At 46.5% G+C, this 17,528-nt stretch overlaps 1 protein-coding gene across 1 annotated transcript in view; it reads left to right on the forward strand.

The window, feature by feature from the left end:
* Positions 1–1,297: 1,297 nt before the first annotated feature.
* Positions 1,298–17,528, forward strand: part of MYO1G (myosin IG) — a 74,505-nt gene continuing 58,274 nt past the window's right edge. The window contains exons 1-5 of the mRNA XM_033165983.1: positions 1,298–1,415; positions 7,255–7,463; positions 9,795–9,888; positions 12,120–12,285; positions 14,591–14,644. Coding sequence (XP_033021874.1) covers positions 1,321–1,415; positions 7,255–7,463; positions 9,795–9,888; positions 12,120–12,285; positions 14,591–14,644 — 618 coding nt within the window. The 5' untranslated portion in view covers positions 1,298–1,320. The remainder of the gene's footprint in view (positions 1,416–7,254; positions 7,464–9,794; positions 9,889–12,119; positions 12,286–14,590; positions 14,645–17,528) is intronic.

Raw genomic sequence — 17,528 nt, forward strand, 5'->3', positions numbered from 1 at the left:
TTTTTAGGGTCAGTTGGGGTGGGGATAAGAAACGTCCCTATTTTCATCGGAGGAAACTTGGAGGACGTGTAAATGTGTGACTCGGTTCCATTTCAGAATTTGCTGGCCAGTTTTGTCCGCCGTACAGCAAGAGAGCGGTGGAATAACTTGCCTCTCTTTCTCAGAGCCAGTGTGATGTAGTGGTTAAGAGCAGTGGACTTGTAATCTGGGGAACCGGGTTCGATTCCCCGCTCCTCCACATGCAGCTGCTGGGTGACCTTGGGCTAGTCACACTTCTCTGAAGTCTCTCAGGACCACTCACCTCACAGAGTGTTTGTTGTGAGGGAGGAAGGGAAAGGAGAATGTGAGCCACTTTGAGACTCGTTGTTGTTGTTCAGTCGTGTCCGACTCTTCAGGACCCCATGGACCAGAGCACGCCAGGCACTCCTGTCTTCCACTGCCTCATGCAGTTTGGCCAAACTCACATTGGTAGCTTCGAGAACACTGTCCCACCATCTCGTCCTCTGTCGTCCCCTTCTCCTTGTGCCCTCCATCTTTCCCAACATCAGGGTCTTTTCCAGGGAGTCTTCTCTTCTCATGAGGTGGCCAAAGTCTTGGAGCCTCAGCTTCAGGATCTGCCCTTCCAGTGAGCACTCAGGGCTGATTTCCTTCAGAATGGATAGGTTTGATCTTCTTGCAGTCCATGGGACTCTCAAGAGTCTCCTTCAGCACCATAATTCAAAAGCATCCATTATTCGGCGATCAGCCTTCTTTATGGTCCAGCTGTCACTTCCATACATTACTACTGGGAAAACCATAGCTTGAACTATACAGACCTTTGTCGGCAAGGTGATGTCTCTGCTTTTTAAGATGCTGTCTAGGTTTGTCATTGCTTTCCTCCCAAGAAGCAGGCATCTTCTAATTTCGTGACTGCTGTCACCATCTGCAGTTGTCATGGAACTCCTTAGGGTAGTGATAAAGCGGGATATCAAATCCAAACTCTTCTTCCATGCAAAGTCCCTGTGTTATAAACCTCTTACGGCACCCCCTCTCCTTAGTCATCATTCGGGTGAGTTTGGTCTATGGGTTGCAAGGGCGCAATTTTTTTCCACGCACGATGACACCCGAGCGAGCGGAAACGCAGGCGTCTCAAAAGTCCCAGCTAACCACAGGGCCCCACCCTCGCCTCTCTGAAGGAACCTCTGGGCAGGAAGCTCTCCCCGCCAGCCATCAGTGACTTGAGTCATTTGCTTTCGGTCTGCCAGTGGCGGGACCCGGCGGCCCCACAGAGCCTCTCTGTCTCTCTTTCTCTCCATCTCTGCACCCTTCACGCAGCGGGCCATGGCTGAACAAGAAAGCTTGGAGTTCGGGAAGGCCGATTTTGTCCTCCTAGACCAGGTCACCATGGAAGACTTCATGGAAAACCTGAAGCTGAGGTAACTTAACTTGGAAGTCCCGAGGGCTTGCGAAAGATGGCGGGGCCGGGGGCATTTGTGTGGGGCCTGTGGGAATCACTGCCACATGATGTGGCTAGGGAGGGTCGCTGGCAGGGACTGGAGATGAGACGCAGGAAGAGAGCTGCCAGATCAGGTCCAAGGCCGGCTTCCCAATTCCCGGCGCGGCCAGACATAAGCCACAGTCATTTAGCTGCGACTGCTGCATTGCAGGGGGGTTAGACTAGATGACCATTGGTGTCCCTTCCAGCTCCACAGCTCTATAATTGCCCACAGCTGTGCGGTTCTGGTGGTTCCCTCACTGCGAGAAACCAAGTTACAGGGAACCAGGCAGAGGGCCTTCTCGGTAGTGGCACCCGACCTGTGGAACTCCCTTCCACCAGATGTCAAAGTGAAAAACAACTACCAGACTTTTAGAAGACATCTGAAGGCAGCCCTGTCTAGGGAAGCTTTTAATGTTTAATAGACTATTGTATTTTAATATTCTGTTCGAAGCCGCCCAGAGTGGCTGGGGAAACCCAACCAGATGAGTGGGGTATACCGGTAAATAAATTATTATTATTATTATTATTATTATTATTATTATTATTATTATTATTATTATTATTATCCAAGGAGAGGGAATTCCAACAGGCAGGGGCCAAGACAGTGAAGGCCCAATTCCTATACTGTGTGGTAGGGACTCAATGAATAACAAAACGGTAGAGATGTTTTTAAAAATAAATAAATAAAAATACTCTTTAAAATTTTTTAAAAAATGTTTTATTGAATAGTCCATCTTTCCTGCAATGAGCTCAGCACGTGCTATGAGGTTCTGCCAAACCCCCCCTGCCCCCATTTTATCTTCACAACAACCCGGTGAGGTAGGCCTGGCGGAGAGTCGATGACTGGCCCGAGGCCAGCCACTGAACTTCAAGCAGGGATTTGAACCCTGGTTCAGATTTAGTGCCACATCGCCTCTGAATCGAAATACGATTTCCATATAGCCATCGTTGCTACCAGGACAGCCCAAACATTTGTTCTTTCCAAGTCACCCGAGCCGGTGTCTGTTGCCACATCTTGTGGCAGTGAGTTCCAAAGGTTTGTGGTGCATTTTGGGGGCCAAAGAAGGAATGGACACCACACACACAAACACACAGGTGGTGGCAGTGGCTCAGTGAGACTTCAGGTTCCCAGACGAAACTGGCAACGAAAAGCAATGCAGATATAGAAAGAAACTAGGCAGTAGGAACCGAAGAGGTTTGGACGTCCCCGCCGTGCGCGATGTTGCCGAGCGGCTTGTGCAAATGAAAACTCAAAAGTAGTTTGCGGCTTCTCTCCTTCCCTGGCCAGGAGACGGAAGGAGCAATGAATGAAAAGGCAGAGGAAGATTGGAGGGTTGTTGTTGTTGTTTCAGAAGCCGGGACAGCTTCTGTAAATCTGGAACTGTCCCTGGAAAATTGGGACACTTGGAGGATTGGAGGCAGCAAAACTTCTGAATTCGAGTTTCTGGAAATCGCATGACGGGCGAGTTCTCTTGCACTCAAATGCTGCTTGCAGGTTTCCCATGATATCTGGTTGGCCAGTGTGAGAATGGGACTAGATGGCCTCGGTCCAGTATACCTGAAGGAGCGTCTCCACCCCCATCGTCCATCCCGGACATGGAGATCCAGCTCCGAGGGCCTTCTGGCGGTTCCCTCCCTGTGAGAAGCGAAGTTACAGGGAACCAGGCAGAGGGCCTTCTCGGTGGTGGCACCCGCCCTGTGGAATGCCCTCCCGTCAGATGTCAAAGAGAAAAACAACTACTGGACTTTTAGAAGACATCTGAAGTTGATTGAATATATGGAACTTGCAGAACTGACCGCGGAACGCCGAGACCAGAGGGAAGAAACGGTACAGGAGCATTGGAAGAAATTCAAAGACTATTTGAAACGACGTGAAAAGATAGACATTTGAAATTGAAATCAGAGGACATTTAAGGCTACAGTAATGCCAGAAGTTAGACTAAGATAGGATATAAGAAGCAGTTAGAACTATGTTATGTTTATTTTTATTAGGATTAAGAATAGAGTTAAATGTTAATTAATGTTTATAATGATTAAGATTAGGTGAGAAGGAAGATTTTACAATGTTATAAAGTTACTAAAGAAGATTAGAAATGAACGCAGAAGAGAGGACGTGAGGAGGTCCCAAAATAATGTTTATAAATAGGATAAGGATAGTTAAATAAGTGTTTGTTTGTAAGATTTTTGTATTTTTTTGTAGTTTTTTTGTAGTGATTTTGTATTTTGTGTGTTTTTTATTGTGAAAACTTAATAAATTCTTATGGGGAAAAAAGAAGACATCTGAAGGCAGCCCTGTTTAGGGAAGCTTTTAATGTTTTACAGAATATTGTATTTTAATATTTTGTTGGAAGCCGCCCAGAGTGGCTGGGGAAACCAAGGCAGATGTGCGGGGTATAAATAAATTATTATTATTATTATTATTATTATTATTATTATTATTATTATTAGGCATTGGCCGGATCCCACTGATTCTCCTTATGTTCTTATGTCCTTATTTTCTTGCTGTGCCTGAGATTATCTTTCCTACGTGGAGTAACCTGTTTTGCACTATTTGCTATGGACTGATGAAGCACTTTGCGAAACCTGATATATATCTGGAAAGCAGGTCTTCTTCATCCCCATCTCGGTGGTGGCCTTGATTCGCCTTTTCCATTTACACGGCTTGGAGTTTCCAACTGGAGACCCTTTGAGAAACATTCCATCTAGTTCGACACCAACAACGGTTTTTGAACTTTCTCTGTTCTCCTATGTGCCACCCTCACCATTGTGTCTGCACAGGGTCATTATCCTGTATTTGGGCTCACGCCACTTGTTATATTATTCATCAATCCAATTTGTTCAGATGTCGCTGTATTCTTACCCTTTGTTTTCAGTATCTGCACTTGTGAATCCAACGGTCATTTCTATTCCAGTAAATTTGTTTTTTTGAATTCTGGTGCTGGAGGAGACTCTTGAGAGTCCCATGGACTGCAAAAAGATCAAACATATCCATCCTTAAAGAAATCAGCCCTGAGTGCTCACTGGAAGGGCAGATCCTGAAGTTGAGGCTCCAGTACTTTGGCCACCTCATGAGAAGAGAAGACTCCCTGGAAAAGACCCTGATGTTGGGAAAGATGGAGGGCACAAGGAGAAGGGGACGACAGAGGATGAGGTGGTTGGACAGTGTTCTCGAAGAGACTGGCATGAGTTTGGCCAAACTGCGGGAGGCAGTGAAGGATAGGCGTGCCTGGCGTGCTCTGGTCCATGGGGTCACGAAGAGTCAGACACGACTGAACAACAACAAAATTTGGTTTTATAGTCATAGCCAGTTTGTGGTGTTGTTTTGTTTTCTTATTTTCTTGCTGCCTGGCTCACGCAGCTGTGGGGCACACATGTTGGCCACACTGGCACATCTGAGCCTGGCTGCCTCAGCTTGTGTCCTTGTTTTTATTTCACAACGGTTGCGTACGCCGGAGAAGGGCCGTCGCTCCGAGGCAGAGCATCAGCCTTGCATTGCAGGAGGCGGCTGAGGCGAAGAGGGCTCTGCCCATCTTCCGCCCTGTGGTTAGTCCCCCTTCCTCATATCGGTTTGACGCGCCCTGGGAGTTTCCTGCCAACCACCCTTCTTCCTCTGTTTACAGGAAGGCGTTCGTTTCTCAACTTCAGAGCAGACACTCGCCCTTGACAGATATGGGAGAAGACTTTTGTTTCTGTAGCCCCTGCGGGTAGCTAGCGTCCAGGGGTGCCCAGCGGGCAGAGACAGGTCAAAGGGACCCCTTGTAGGTGGCGCCGTATTGGGGGCGGACAGAGGAAAGGCAGAGGTTGGCCACTTCCAGACTGTCACTCCTTGGCAAGTGGGATTCAGTCGCATTCTTGCAAATTCAGTTTGCAGAATTACAGTGGGTTTTGGCACGCTGTGGGGGCACGCCCAGTGCCGGTTTTACATATAAGCTAAACAAGCTACAGCTTAGGGCCCCACTCTCTTGGGGGCCCACCAAAAAATCCCGCCAATGTTCTTATCTGTTTGCAATTTATCTGTAAACATTCAATAAACCATTTCCATTTTTTAATTTTAAAATTTATCTTGACTTCTTATTCTTCCGGTAAGTTTCGCCATGTCTGCATATTCCATAGTTCTTTGTATCCTTTCTTCCTTTGCTGTGATTTCTGCTCCTTTTCATTTTGGGGTGAGCAACATTCTTGCCGGTGTCATAGTGTACGTAAATAAATTTCTATACAGATTAGGTAGTTCTGTCCCTATAATTCCCCAAAGAAAAGCTTCTAGGTTTTTTGTGTTTGTTTTTTTACAAACGTTATTTTAAACATCCTTTTCGATTCATTATATATCATTTCCCAGTAAGCTTTGACCTTACTACAAGACCTCCACATATGATAAAAATAACCTTCTTTCTCTTTACATTTCCAACACTTATTTGATTTCAAATTATACTTCTTTTATACAATTGATTAATTTTATGATAACAAAAAAACCAAACCAAACAAACCAAAAGAACACATTACAATCAAACATTTTAAACCATAAATCTTAATTGACTTCCCTCCACTCCCCTTCCTGGTTCCATTGTTTTATACTTATTCTTGCACGTCCATATGATCTTACATTCTTAACAGTCCAATTTTAAAACCTTATTCATCTTGTGACTAGTGACTTTTAGAAGTTCAACTAATGTAAAATTATGAAAAAGGCCTGGGTAAGATGGTATTTCATAAACACAGTTTTAACAATGAGTCCGTAAGTGACTGTGGAGGCCAATTCTGGACCCACACGTCCTTCCACAGTGGGGACATTGGTTTCCGGGCGGGAGTTTTTTATTTATATATATATACTTTATTGCAATACACCACAATTCACATTTGTTGTTGTTCAGTCGTTCAGTCGTGTCCGACTCTTCGTGACCCCATGGACCAGAGCACGCCAGGCACCCCTATCCTCCACTGCCTCCCGCAGTTTGGCCAAACTCATGGCAGTCGCTTCGAGAACACTGTCCCACCATCTCGTCCTCTGTCGTCCCCTTCTCCTTGTGCCCTCCATCTTTCCCAACATCAGGGTCTTTTCTAGGGAACAATTAACAATTAAACAATTAACATACTTTACATAAAAAAAAATCATCATACCTCATTCTGCATTTTGACCAGACAAAATAAAGTTTATCTACATCTTGCACTATACCTCGTGTTTTTACTTTGTATTTTTACTAAGTCTTTTCCTCTCATGAAGTGGTGCTTAAAACAATGATTAAACGCAAAGATAATCCCCAGAAGGGAAAAAAGGAAAAAGAACAAGAACAAGAAAGGAAAAAAGAAAAAAGTAACGAAAAAAGGAAAAGAGGGGGGAGGGGATAAGAAAGAAAGAAAAACACAACAATACACAACACACAACACGCCAGTACTTAGACTTCCAATCAATTCCCAATGAACGTACCTTTTCCGCTTATGAATGTACCCCTGGTTTCCGGGCGGGAGTTGATCACGGTGTGGATTTGCCAAGCGTGCCTTCCTCTTAGCACGTTTCTCCCTTGTGTCCTGAGTTCGAGTGTCTTCAAAGCCCATGACACCTTTGGTAAAGGCTGTTATCCAACTGGAGCGCTCGCAGGCCGGTGTTTCCCAGTTGCCAGTGTTTATACTACATTTTAAAAGATTTGCCTTCAGACAGTCTTTAAACCTCTTTTGTTGACCGCCAGCATCACGCTTTCCGTTTTTAAGTTGGGAAGAGAGTAGTTGCTTTGGAAGACGATAATCATGGAAGCCCTCCTAACTGTGCTCCTTTGGCCTCCAAGGTTCGAGAAAGGGAGGATCTACACGTACATAGGGGAAGTGGTGGTCTCCGTGAACCCCTACAAGCAAACGGCGCTTTACGGGAAAGATGTGGTTGAGCAGTACCGCGGCCGCGAGCTCTACGAGAGGCCGCCCCACCTCTTCGCGGTGGCCGACGCAGCTTACAAGGCCATGAAGCGCCGGGCGAAGGACACCTGCATTGTCATATCAGGTACGGCAGGTGCGGTGCCGGATTTACGTATAAGCTAAACAGGCTATACAGGTGAAACTCGAAAAATTAGAATATCGTGGAAAAGTCCATTTATGTAAGCAATTGTTTTCATTAGCTACTGGAGTTTAATATATGAGATAGACTCATGACATGCAAAGCGAGATACGTCAAGTCTTTGTTTGTTATAATTGTGATGATTATGGCGTCCAGCTGATGAAAACCCCAAAGTTGAAATTGTTAATTTGGGGTTCTCATCAACTGAGAGCCAGTGTGGTGTAGTGGTTAAGAGCGGTAGACTCGTTATCTGGTGAACCGGGTTCGCGTCCCCGCTCCTCCACATGCAGCTGCTGGGTGACCTTGGGCCAGTCACACTTCTCTGAAGTCTCTCAGCCCCACTCACCCCACAGAGTGTTTGTTGTGGGGGAGGAAGGGAAAGGAGATTGTTAGCCGCTTTGAGACTCCTTCGGATAGTGAAAAGCGGGATATCAAATCCAAACTCTTCTTCTTCTTCTTGACATATCTCGCTTTGCATGTCGTGAGTCTATCTTATACATTAGTTTTACCTTTTAAGTTGAAGTACTGAAAGAAATGAACCTTTCCACGATATTCTAATTTTTCGAGTTTCACCTGTAGCTGTCTGTTTTTGTTTGTTTTTCAGAGGGGGCTTGAGCACCAAACCAAAATAATAATAATAATAATAATAATAATAATAATAATAATAATAATTTATTTGTACCCTGCCCATCCGGCTGGGTTTCCCCAGCCACTCTGGGCGGCTTCCGACAAATATTAAAATACATTGAAATGTCACACATTTAAAACTTCCCTAAACAGGGAACTGTGCACCCTAAATGTGCCAGGAGATGATTGAAAACCACCAGTGCAGGATTTACATATGAGCTAAACAAGCTATAGCTTAGGGCCCCACTCTCTTGGGGGACCTCCCCCCCAAAAAAAAATTAAAGGAAAAAAACAATTGGATGTACCTTTCCAAAATATAAGATAAAAAACAAATAAAATAAAACCTACATAAAGCAACAGTGTTTGTGTGTTGTGTAGGCTCCTATGTAAGTCATGGACCCAGCCTGCTCGCCTGCTCCCTCAAATGTCACTGGTTTGCTCCTTTCTCTATATAGGGTGCCTACATTCTGCATGGACTGGTTGCAGGTCAACATGTGCAAATGGCTTGAGATACCTATGAGGTCCATAAATTTCTATACAGTCATACCTCAAGTTGCGTACGCTCCATGTTGCATACGTTCGACTTACGGACCTCCGCAACCCGGAAGTCCTCCCCGGAGCCCGCGCAACACACGGGTGCGCAGAACCGTTCTGCGCATTTCGCGCATGCACTGAAATGCAAAAACGTGTGAACTTCCGGGTTTTTTGTTTGGGGGGGGCGTTCGTGTTAATCACGCCCGTGTTACGTAGCACGATCCAGAACACAGGGTACCACTGTATAGCATATATTCAAAACAAAAAACAACGACAGTTTGTTATTGACAAAGGACAGCTGGACATGCAAAGGGCCCCATTATCTTCAGTAGCTTATAGGTAAAGGGACCCCTGATCATTAGGTCCAGTCGTGTCCGACTCTGGGGTTGCGGCGCTCATCTCGCTTTATTGGCCGAGGGAGCCGGCGTACAGCTTCCAGGTCGTGTGGCCAGCATGACTAAGCCGCTTCTGGCGAACCAGAGCAGCGCACGGAAACGCCGTTTACCTTCCCGCTGCAGTGGTACCTATTTATCTACTTGCACTTTGACGTGCTTTCGAACTGCTAGGTTGGCAGGAGCAGGGACCGAGCAACGGGAGCTCAATCCCTAGGCTCTGTGGTTTAACCCACAGTGCCACCCGCTTAGGGCTTCATCAAACCTGAATCCGGCCCTGGGCAGGGGAGAGGGATCCTGATGCTCAAATCCTGTTTGTGGGTTCCTTTGTATAAACCAGGCATCTCCAACAGGTAGATCATTGGACGTCTACAGTAGATCACTGGTAGGTCATTTTCTCCCCCCAAAGAAGCTGAACAACTGTGGCACCCCTCAAAAAGCTCAACATCTTACCTCCTCCCTCAAAAACTTTGACCCTAACCTCCCCAAAATGGGCCTTCCTCTTCCTCTCAACAACTTTGACCTGAACCCTGAAAAAGGGGGTATATCACTGCCATTTTTAAACTCTGTGAGTAGATCGCAGTCTCTTGGGAGTTGGCCACCCCTGGATAAACCATCACATCGCCACCCCGCAGTCCGAAGTGGGACCTGTCCTTCTCCCTATCGATGGAGGAAGCATCTCCCAGCTCCACTCCTCTCCTCAACATCTTGTCCTTCTTTATAGGGGAAAGCGGTGCTGGGAAGACAGAGGCCAGCAAGTACATCATGCAGTATATTGCGGCCATCACAAACCCCACCCAAAGGGCAGAGGTGGAAAGGTAAGCGACTTGGTGCGTGCCCTTCCTGAAATTGTAGTCATAGAATCATAGAATCGTAGAGTTGGAAGAGACCCCAAGGGCCATCCAGTCCAGCCCCCTGCCAAGCAGGAAACACCATCAAAGCATTCCTGACAGATGGCTGTCAAGCCTCCGCTTAAAGACCTCCAAAGAAGGAGACTCCACCACACTCCTTGGCAGGAAATTCCACTGCCGAACAGCTCTTACTGTCAGGAAGTTCTTCCTAATGTTTAGGTGGAATCTTCTTTCTTGTAGTTTGAATCCATTGCCCCGTGTCCGCTTCTCTGGAGCAGCAGAAAACAACCTTTCTCCCTCCTCTGCATGACATCCTTTTATATATTTGAACATGGCTATCATATCCCCCCTTAACCTTCTCTTCTCCAGGCTAAACATACCCAGCTCCCTAAGCAGTTCCTCATAAGGCATCGTTTCCAGGCCTTGGACCATTTTGGTTGCTCTCCTCTGGACACGTTCCAGCGAGGGTGTGTTGTTGTTTTTGGCCACCAGCCATAGCAACAACTCGTAACGAAAGTGTGGAACTTCCACACCCAGAAGCAGTCTACCCCCAAGTACCTGGGGTTAGTTAGATATCACCATCTCGCTCTGTTCCCGTGCGCCCTACCCTATTAAAAAAACATTCTTCAGAGCTGTGGTTTACACAAACATCTAAGGAACACAGTAACAAATGCAAAACAGGAACAATTAATTGCACATTGATTATTAAAATATATATATATTCAGGGGCTGGTAAGAGAAAGTGCTTCTTAACGCCACACATAGTTAAACTGTGGAACTCCCGTCCACAGGAGGCAGTGGCGACCTCCCCAAGAGGAGAAATTCATGGGGGAGGAAAAGGCTATTGATGCCTATGTGAGCTTGCATTTCTTAGTGCAGAAAGTATTGATCTGATGTGTGTAGAGATCTTTCCTATTCTAATTAATTCAAGAGGACTCTGGAAGCTTCTCTGCGTGAAAGAAGCAAGCAGAAGGTTTCATGATGTTTGGGTTATTCCTTCAGAGAGTACAGCTGATTTAAACTGGCTCCGTTAATCTCTTCTGTCAAGGTCATGCTGACTATAAAAGTAAGGCCAGGAAGGGCCTGGGTTTCACTTTTTCAATAATAATAATAATAATAATAATAATAATAATGTGAGGTTTGGAGCTTTCAGGGTTAAATAAGCTCAACAGTTCGCCCCTCCCACAGGGAAGATGTGTCACAACATCCGGGGTATCTGCTGTATGCGAAGCCTATGTGATTCATGTGACGCACTGTTTATTTCCTGGTCAGTCCTACTTTCGCTTTTGACCGGAGCAGATACATGTCTTCCGTAAGCCCAGGAGAGAAGCTCCGTGATTTATATGCCTGTAAATTAAAGCTTGCTTGACTTGAAACAAGCTAGACTTTGCGGGAGTTTAATTGCTGGCAAGAAAGGCACACATACCGTTGCGCAAGAAGAAGTTTGAAGTTTGAACAACTCTGCAAAAGCACCGGAGAAGCAGGGAAAACGCAGCAGGAAGCGTTGCTGGACACCATTCCAAGTGCTATACTGGTTTGGAGGCTTTTCCAGTTAAAACCAAAAGTCCCAACAAATAACAACAACAACAACAACAATAATTTATTTATTTATTCTATCCTGACCAGCTACTTTGGGCAGCATCCAACAAAAGATTAAAAATACATTAAAACACCAGTTTTTAAAAACTTCCCTAAACAGGGCTTCCTTTCACAGCAAAGGAAATATTTAGAGTCATTATCAGAACCGAGATGGCATTGAGATTATTATTGTGTTTATTGTTTATTAAATTTGTATAACACCCTATACAACATAAAATCACAGTATTAAAAAAATGCATAATAAAAACGAAAACAATCCAATAAACCCCACGTGTTCTGTACCTTCTTCAGGGAATATTTCCCAATTTTGAAGGGTGAAGTGTGGGTTTTCTGTGGAGTGCGTGTTTGCTATGTGCGATGTATACTAAGAATTTTCTATAGCAATATTCAGGATTTGGGGTGAGGTGGGGTGAGGTGAACCCAAAATAAGTCCCACAAGCCTGCAGTGTGTTGCCCTGAAAAGTTCCTCCACACCCAGCAAGTTTTGCAGGGCCGGGCGTGGGATTTGAACCTGGGTCTCCCTGCACAGCAATCGCTACATTCCCCGCCTGGCCCTGATTCTTCCCTCTCTGTCTTCCTTCCTCTCTGCTTTCCTGCAGGGTTAAGAATGTCCTGCTAAAGTCCAACTGTGTCCTGGAAGCTTTCGGCAATGCCAAAACCAACCGCAACGACAACTCCAGCCGGTTTGGCAAATACATGGACATCAATTTTGACTTCAAAGGGGACCCGACGGGGGGCCACATCAACAACTACCTCCTGGAGAAGGTACTGGGTGTGGGTGAAGGTGGGGTGGCCCCACTGAATCATAGTGTTATCAGAATTAAAAACTGCTCCTTTTCCCTTATGGGATACCCAAGAGCCAGTATAGAGTCCTTAAGTGGGTTCCCTATCGGTAGGAGAAAAGGCCGACCAGAGTATATTGAGAAGCAAAGCGGTTAGTAATCTTTATTAAAGGAACTGTTTCCCTCACCACACGCAGGAGAGAGGAGAACCCTGATCAATGGTGCACAAGCCCTTATATGGACTTTTGAAACTGCCCATCCTGTAGCCAGAAACCACCCCCCAAAACATCATACCTACATCACAGGAGGAGGCGGTCTCCAGCAGAAATCCTGTCTGCAAGGACACCCGATAATGGTCACTGATTGCATTACCTGGGCAGCCCGGCCATTCTTTCGCGATGGTAAATACAGGTGAAACTCGAAAAATTAGAATATCGTGGAAAGGTTCATTTCTTTCAGTAATTCAACTTAAAAGGTGAAACTAATATATGAGATAGACTCATGACATGCAAAGCGAGATATGTCAAGCCTTTATTTGTTATAATTGTGATGATTATGGCGTACAGCAGATGAGAACCCCAAATTAACAATTTCAACTTTGGGGTTCTCATCAGCTGGACGCCATAATCATCACAATTATAACAAATAAAGGCTTGACATATCTCGCTTTGCATGTCATGAGTCTATCTCATATATTAAACTCCAGTAGCTAATGAAAACAATTGCTTACATAAATGGACTTTTCCACGAAATTCTAATTTTTCGAGTTTCAGCTGTACTTTAATTCCTGAATCCAGGTCATAGGCTCACCCTGTTCATGCACAAATTAATGCACAAATTACCTGCCCTTAAGACAGATGCGGGTGGCGCTGCGGTCTAAACCACAGCGCCTAGGGCTTGCCGATTGAAAAGGTCGGTGGTTCGAATCCCCGCGACGGGGTGAGCTCCCGTTGCTCAGTCCCTGCTCCTGCCCACCTAGCAGTTCGAAAGCACATCAAAGTGCAAGTAGATAAATAGGTACCGCTCCGGCGGGAAGGTAAACGGCGTTTCTGTGCGCTACTCTGGTTTGCCAGAAGCGGCTCTGTCATGCTGGCCACATGACCCGGAAGCAGGGGCGTAGCAAGGGGGCGGGGGGCCCCGGGCAGCGCCCCTGCTGTGGATGACACATCGGGAGTGGCCCCGCCCCCTCGGCTTTTTTTTTTTTAATCTCTTTAAGCTATTGTCACCCCCCTTGCTGGCCGACCCTACGGCTCCGCCCCGGCAGCGCCGAAAATAGCCCCCCTTCCAGCGGCGGAGCTTGGCATGGAGGCAAGGGGCGGGCCAGCGAGGTGGGATGCCACCCCCTCCTCGCTGGCCCATCCCTCTCCCTGCCCCGACTTGCGCTCTGCCAAGGGAGCCCAGGTGGCGGATTCGGGAGTCTTTGCAGCCCACAAAGATTCCCGAATCCGCTGCCCGGCACCCCTTTATGTAGCGGCTGCTCACGCAGGCACGAGCAGCCGCGGCACGAAGGAGTGCCGCCACTGGGCGGCGGCTTCGGGAGTCTCCGACGCACGCACGCACTGTGATGCCCCGCCCCCAGGGGTGCCTCTTGGCTTCCTGCCCCTGGCAGCCATGGGGCTAAGAACGCCCCTGCCCGGAAGCTGTAGGGCGGCTCCCTCTGCCAGTAAAACGAGATGAGCGCCGCTACCCCAGAGTCGTCCGCAACTGGACCTAATGTTCAGGGGCCCCTTTACCTTTACCTTTTTAAGACAGGTAAGCAAAAGACAATGGAAAGGTTCCCATTTCCTTCCTCCTTGCAGAGAAATATTTGAGGTCAATTTGGGAGAGTCAGAATGATTTGGGAGAGTCAAAATATCTTCAGGATTGTTCCCCTGTACTATTTCAGACGCATGGTTTATATACTTACGTATGTGTTTGCCTTGTACATTTATGAATGTCTATTTGGGAACCTTATGACAATAGAATCCCAGAATTGTAGAGTTTGAAGGGACCACTGAGGGTCATCTAGTCCAACCCCCCTACAATGCACAAATCCCAACGAAAACATCCCTGGCAGATGGCCATCCAACCTCCTCTCCACTCTCGAACAGCTCTTCCTGTCAGAAAGTTCTTCCTCATGTTTAGTCCGATTCTCCTTTCTTGCAACTTGAAGCCACTGGTTCGAGTCTTACCCTCCAGAGCAGGAGAAAACAAGCTTGCTCCATTAATGAAACTTAAGCATATTGGTTATATGAGGCTGGTTACCCCACAGTTCAAAGACGTATCCTGGGTCTTCTCTTCCCTTGCAGTCTCGGATCCTCAAACAGCAGCCGGGCGAGAGGAATTTCCACACCTTCTACCAGGTGAGCAAACCTCCAGAAGAAGGCCCAACCTTTCCTCTCCCTGCTGGGATTTCTCCTCATTCCTGATCTGCTTCTCGGGACTCAGGATTGTGCCAGGGCTGTTACAACTCTGCCGGTGTGCTCCCTTATCCCTCAAGATCTGAAAGCACCGTACGCCATATCAGCTATATATTTTGGAAAGTGGTTTTCTGTCCATTTGTTCCCTAAAGGTTTGGAAGCCTCTTGAGATAGCGTTGCCAAACTTGACTCGAGGGTTCCCAAGGGTGAAAGCTGTGGTTTTCATCAATGTTTGACCGCCATTTTGCATCAAGCAGGGGCGTAGCAAGGTAAACTGGTACCCGGGGCAAAAAAAAAATTGTCACCCTCCCCACAGGCATGGGAAGGTCAGGTGGTACCGGAAAATTTCTTGTCAACCCCCCCATTGATCCCCCCCCGCAAAAATGGTTTTACGTTATTTCATATTTTCTTACAAAGGAATAATAAAAAGTAATAATAAAAAACACTTTTATTCATATCCCGCCCTCCCCGGCCGAAGTCGGGCTCAGGGTGGCTAACATCAGATACATAACATTGGTATAAAATCAAACAATAATTAAATTACCTCCTAAAAACATCTCAAAATCAAATTAAAGTCTAATTAGATGGCTTTCCACAGGGTTAGGGTTGGGAACAGTAAGTGTTCTCTGAACTGAAATTTCAGCCTTCATGACATAGGAAAACAGCCAAGTGAACAGCTATTTTGGTGGAGGAGGGTAAGGATATTTACCGATATGAATGAAATTTCATATATAGCTATATAATCCCTAGTATAGTAAGATAAGATGTTCGGAACTGGCATTTTCAAAATAAAAATAAAAATAAATATAAATATTTTAAAAAAAATGTTTCTTGATAATTTGTCACCCCCTCCATTATGGAACATGGGGCGGCCTGCCCCCGCCCCCCCTTGCTATGCCCCTGGCATCAAGAAGTCACTTTGGCAAGGCTTTGCCCGTTTTGGGCGCAGGTTCAGCTGTTGCTCGAAATACCATCACTAAACATACCCTAATGTGGGGGTAGCAGTCTTTGCCAGTGTTTGGATGCAGGGCGTCATTCTGGTTCAATATGGCAGACCGAAACAAGACTACGGTGTGACCGCGCCTGCTTTTTGTCACAGGTTTGGCCACCTCCTAAGATGCCGTTGCCAAACTTGGTACTTTTTGCCAATGTTTGGTCGCCAGGCGCCATTTTGAATCAATATGGCATACCAAAATGCATCGTGACTTCACCTGATTTATGGTGTGGCAGGCTCAAACTCACAAATTACACGATGCATTTGAAAATCAAAATTTGTTGTGGTTTCTAAAAATTCCCAGGCAGCGCCAAGCACTCATTGTTGTTGTTGTTCAGCCATTCAGTCGTGTCCGACTCTTCGTGACCCCATGGACCAGAGCACGCCAGGCCCTCCTGTCTTCCACTGCCTCCCGCAGTTTGGTTAGACTCATGCCGGTCGCTTCAAGAACCCTGTCCAACCATCTCATCCTCTGTCATCCCAGTGTGGTGTAGTGGTTAAGAGCGGTAGACTCGTAATCTGAGGAACCGGGTTCGCGTCTCCGCTCCTCCACATGCAGCTGCTGGGTGACCTTGGGCTAGTCACACTTCTTTGAAGTCTCTCAGCCCCACTCACCTCACAGAGTGTTTGTTGTGGGAGAGGAAGGGAAAGGAGAATGTTAGTCGCTTTGAGACTCCTTCGGGTAGTGAAAAGCGGGATATCAAATCCAAACTCTTCTTCTTCTTCTTCTTCTTCTTCTTCTTCTCCTTGTGCCCTCCATCTTTCCCAACATCAGGGTCTTTTCCAGGGAGTCTTCTCTTCTCATGAGGTGGCCAAAGTCTTGGAGCCTCAGCTTCAGGATTTGTCCTTCCAGTGAGCACTCAGGGCTGATTTCCTTCAGAATGAAATAAAATAAAAAATTCCTTCCAGTAGCACCTTAGAGACCAACTAAGTTTGTTCTTGGTATGAGCTTTCGTGTGCATGCACACTTCTTCAGATACACGAAAGCTCATACCAAGAACAAACGTAGTTGGTCTCTAAGGTGCTACTGGAAACAATTTTTTTTATTTTGTTTTGTTTTGACTATGGCAGACCAACACGGCTACCTACCCGTTCCTTCAGAATGGATAGGTTTGATCTTCTTGCAGTGCATGGGACTCTCAAGAGTCTCCTCCAGCACCATAATTCAGAAGCACAAGCACTCCTTACTACCACGTATAAATATTAAAAGTATAAGTCATGGGTAGGCAAACTAAGGCCCGGGGGCTGGATCTGGCTCAATTGCCTTCTAAATCTGGCCTGCGGACGGTCTGGGAATCAGCATGTTTTTACATGAGTAGAATGTGTGCTTTTGTTTAAAATGCATCTCTGGGTTATTTGTGGGGCATAGGAATTCATTCATATTTCCCCCCCCCCCAAATATAGTCCGGCCCCCCACAATGTCTGAGGGACGGTGGACCGGCCCCCTGCTGAAAAAGTTTGCTGACCCCTGATATTAGTGCTGACTGGTGTAGGACTTGGTGGGGCAGGAGGCCAGGAAGCCAACAGTAGATGGCGCCAGAGGCGACGACAGACAGAGCCAACTCTTTCCAGCTCCGTCCTCTTCCAGCCTTCATGAGGTCTAGTAACTTGCTGGCTTTTAACGAAACGACAGAGCAAATGCAGAGTTCTGGTGCACAATAGGATCTAGCATTTCAGGCCACAATTTTCTATTGCTCCCTCGCATGCATGCATGCCTCCCTCCTTCTGCACGTCGCATTTTTGTCCCAACAACACAACTTTCAGAATCTGGCTGCCCAGACTTGGGTTCGGAAACTGCTGCGCTGGGCTGTTTACGAGAGAGCTCTTGTTTCC

This window comes from Lacerta agilis, chromosome 12 (assembly GCF_009819535.1).
Source record: "Lacerta agilis isolate rLacAgi1 chromosome 12, rLacAgi1.pri, whole genome shotgun sequence".
Classification (NCBI taxonomy): domain Eukaryota; kingdom Metazoa; phylum Chordata; class Lepidosauria; order Squamata; family Lacertidae; genus Lacerta; species Lacerta agilis.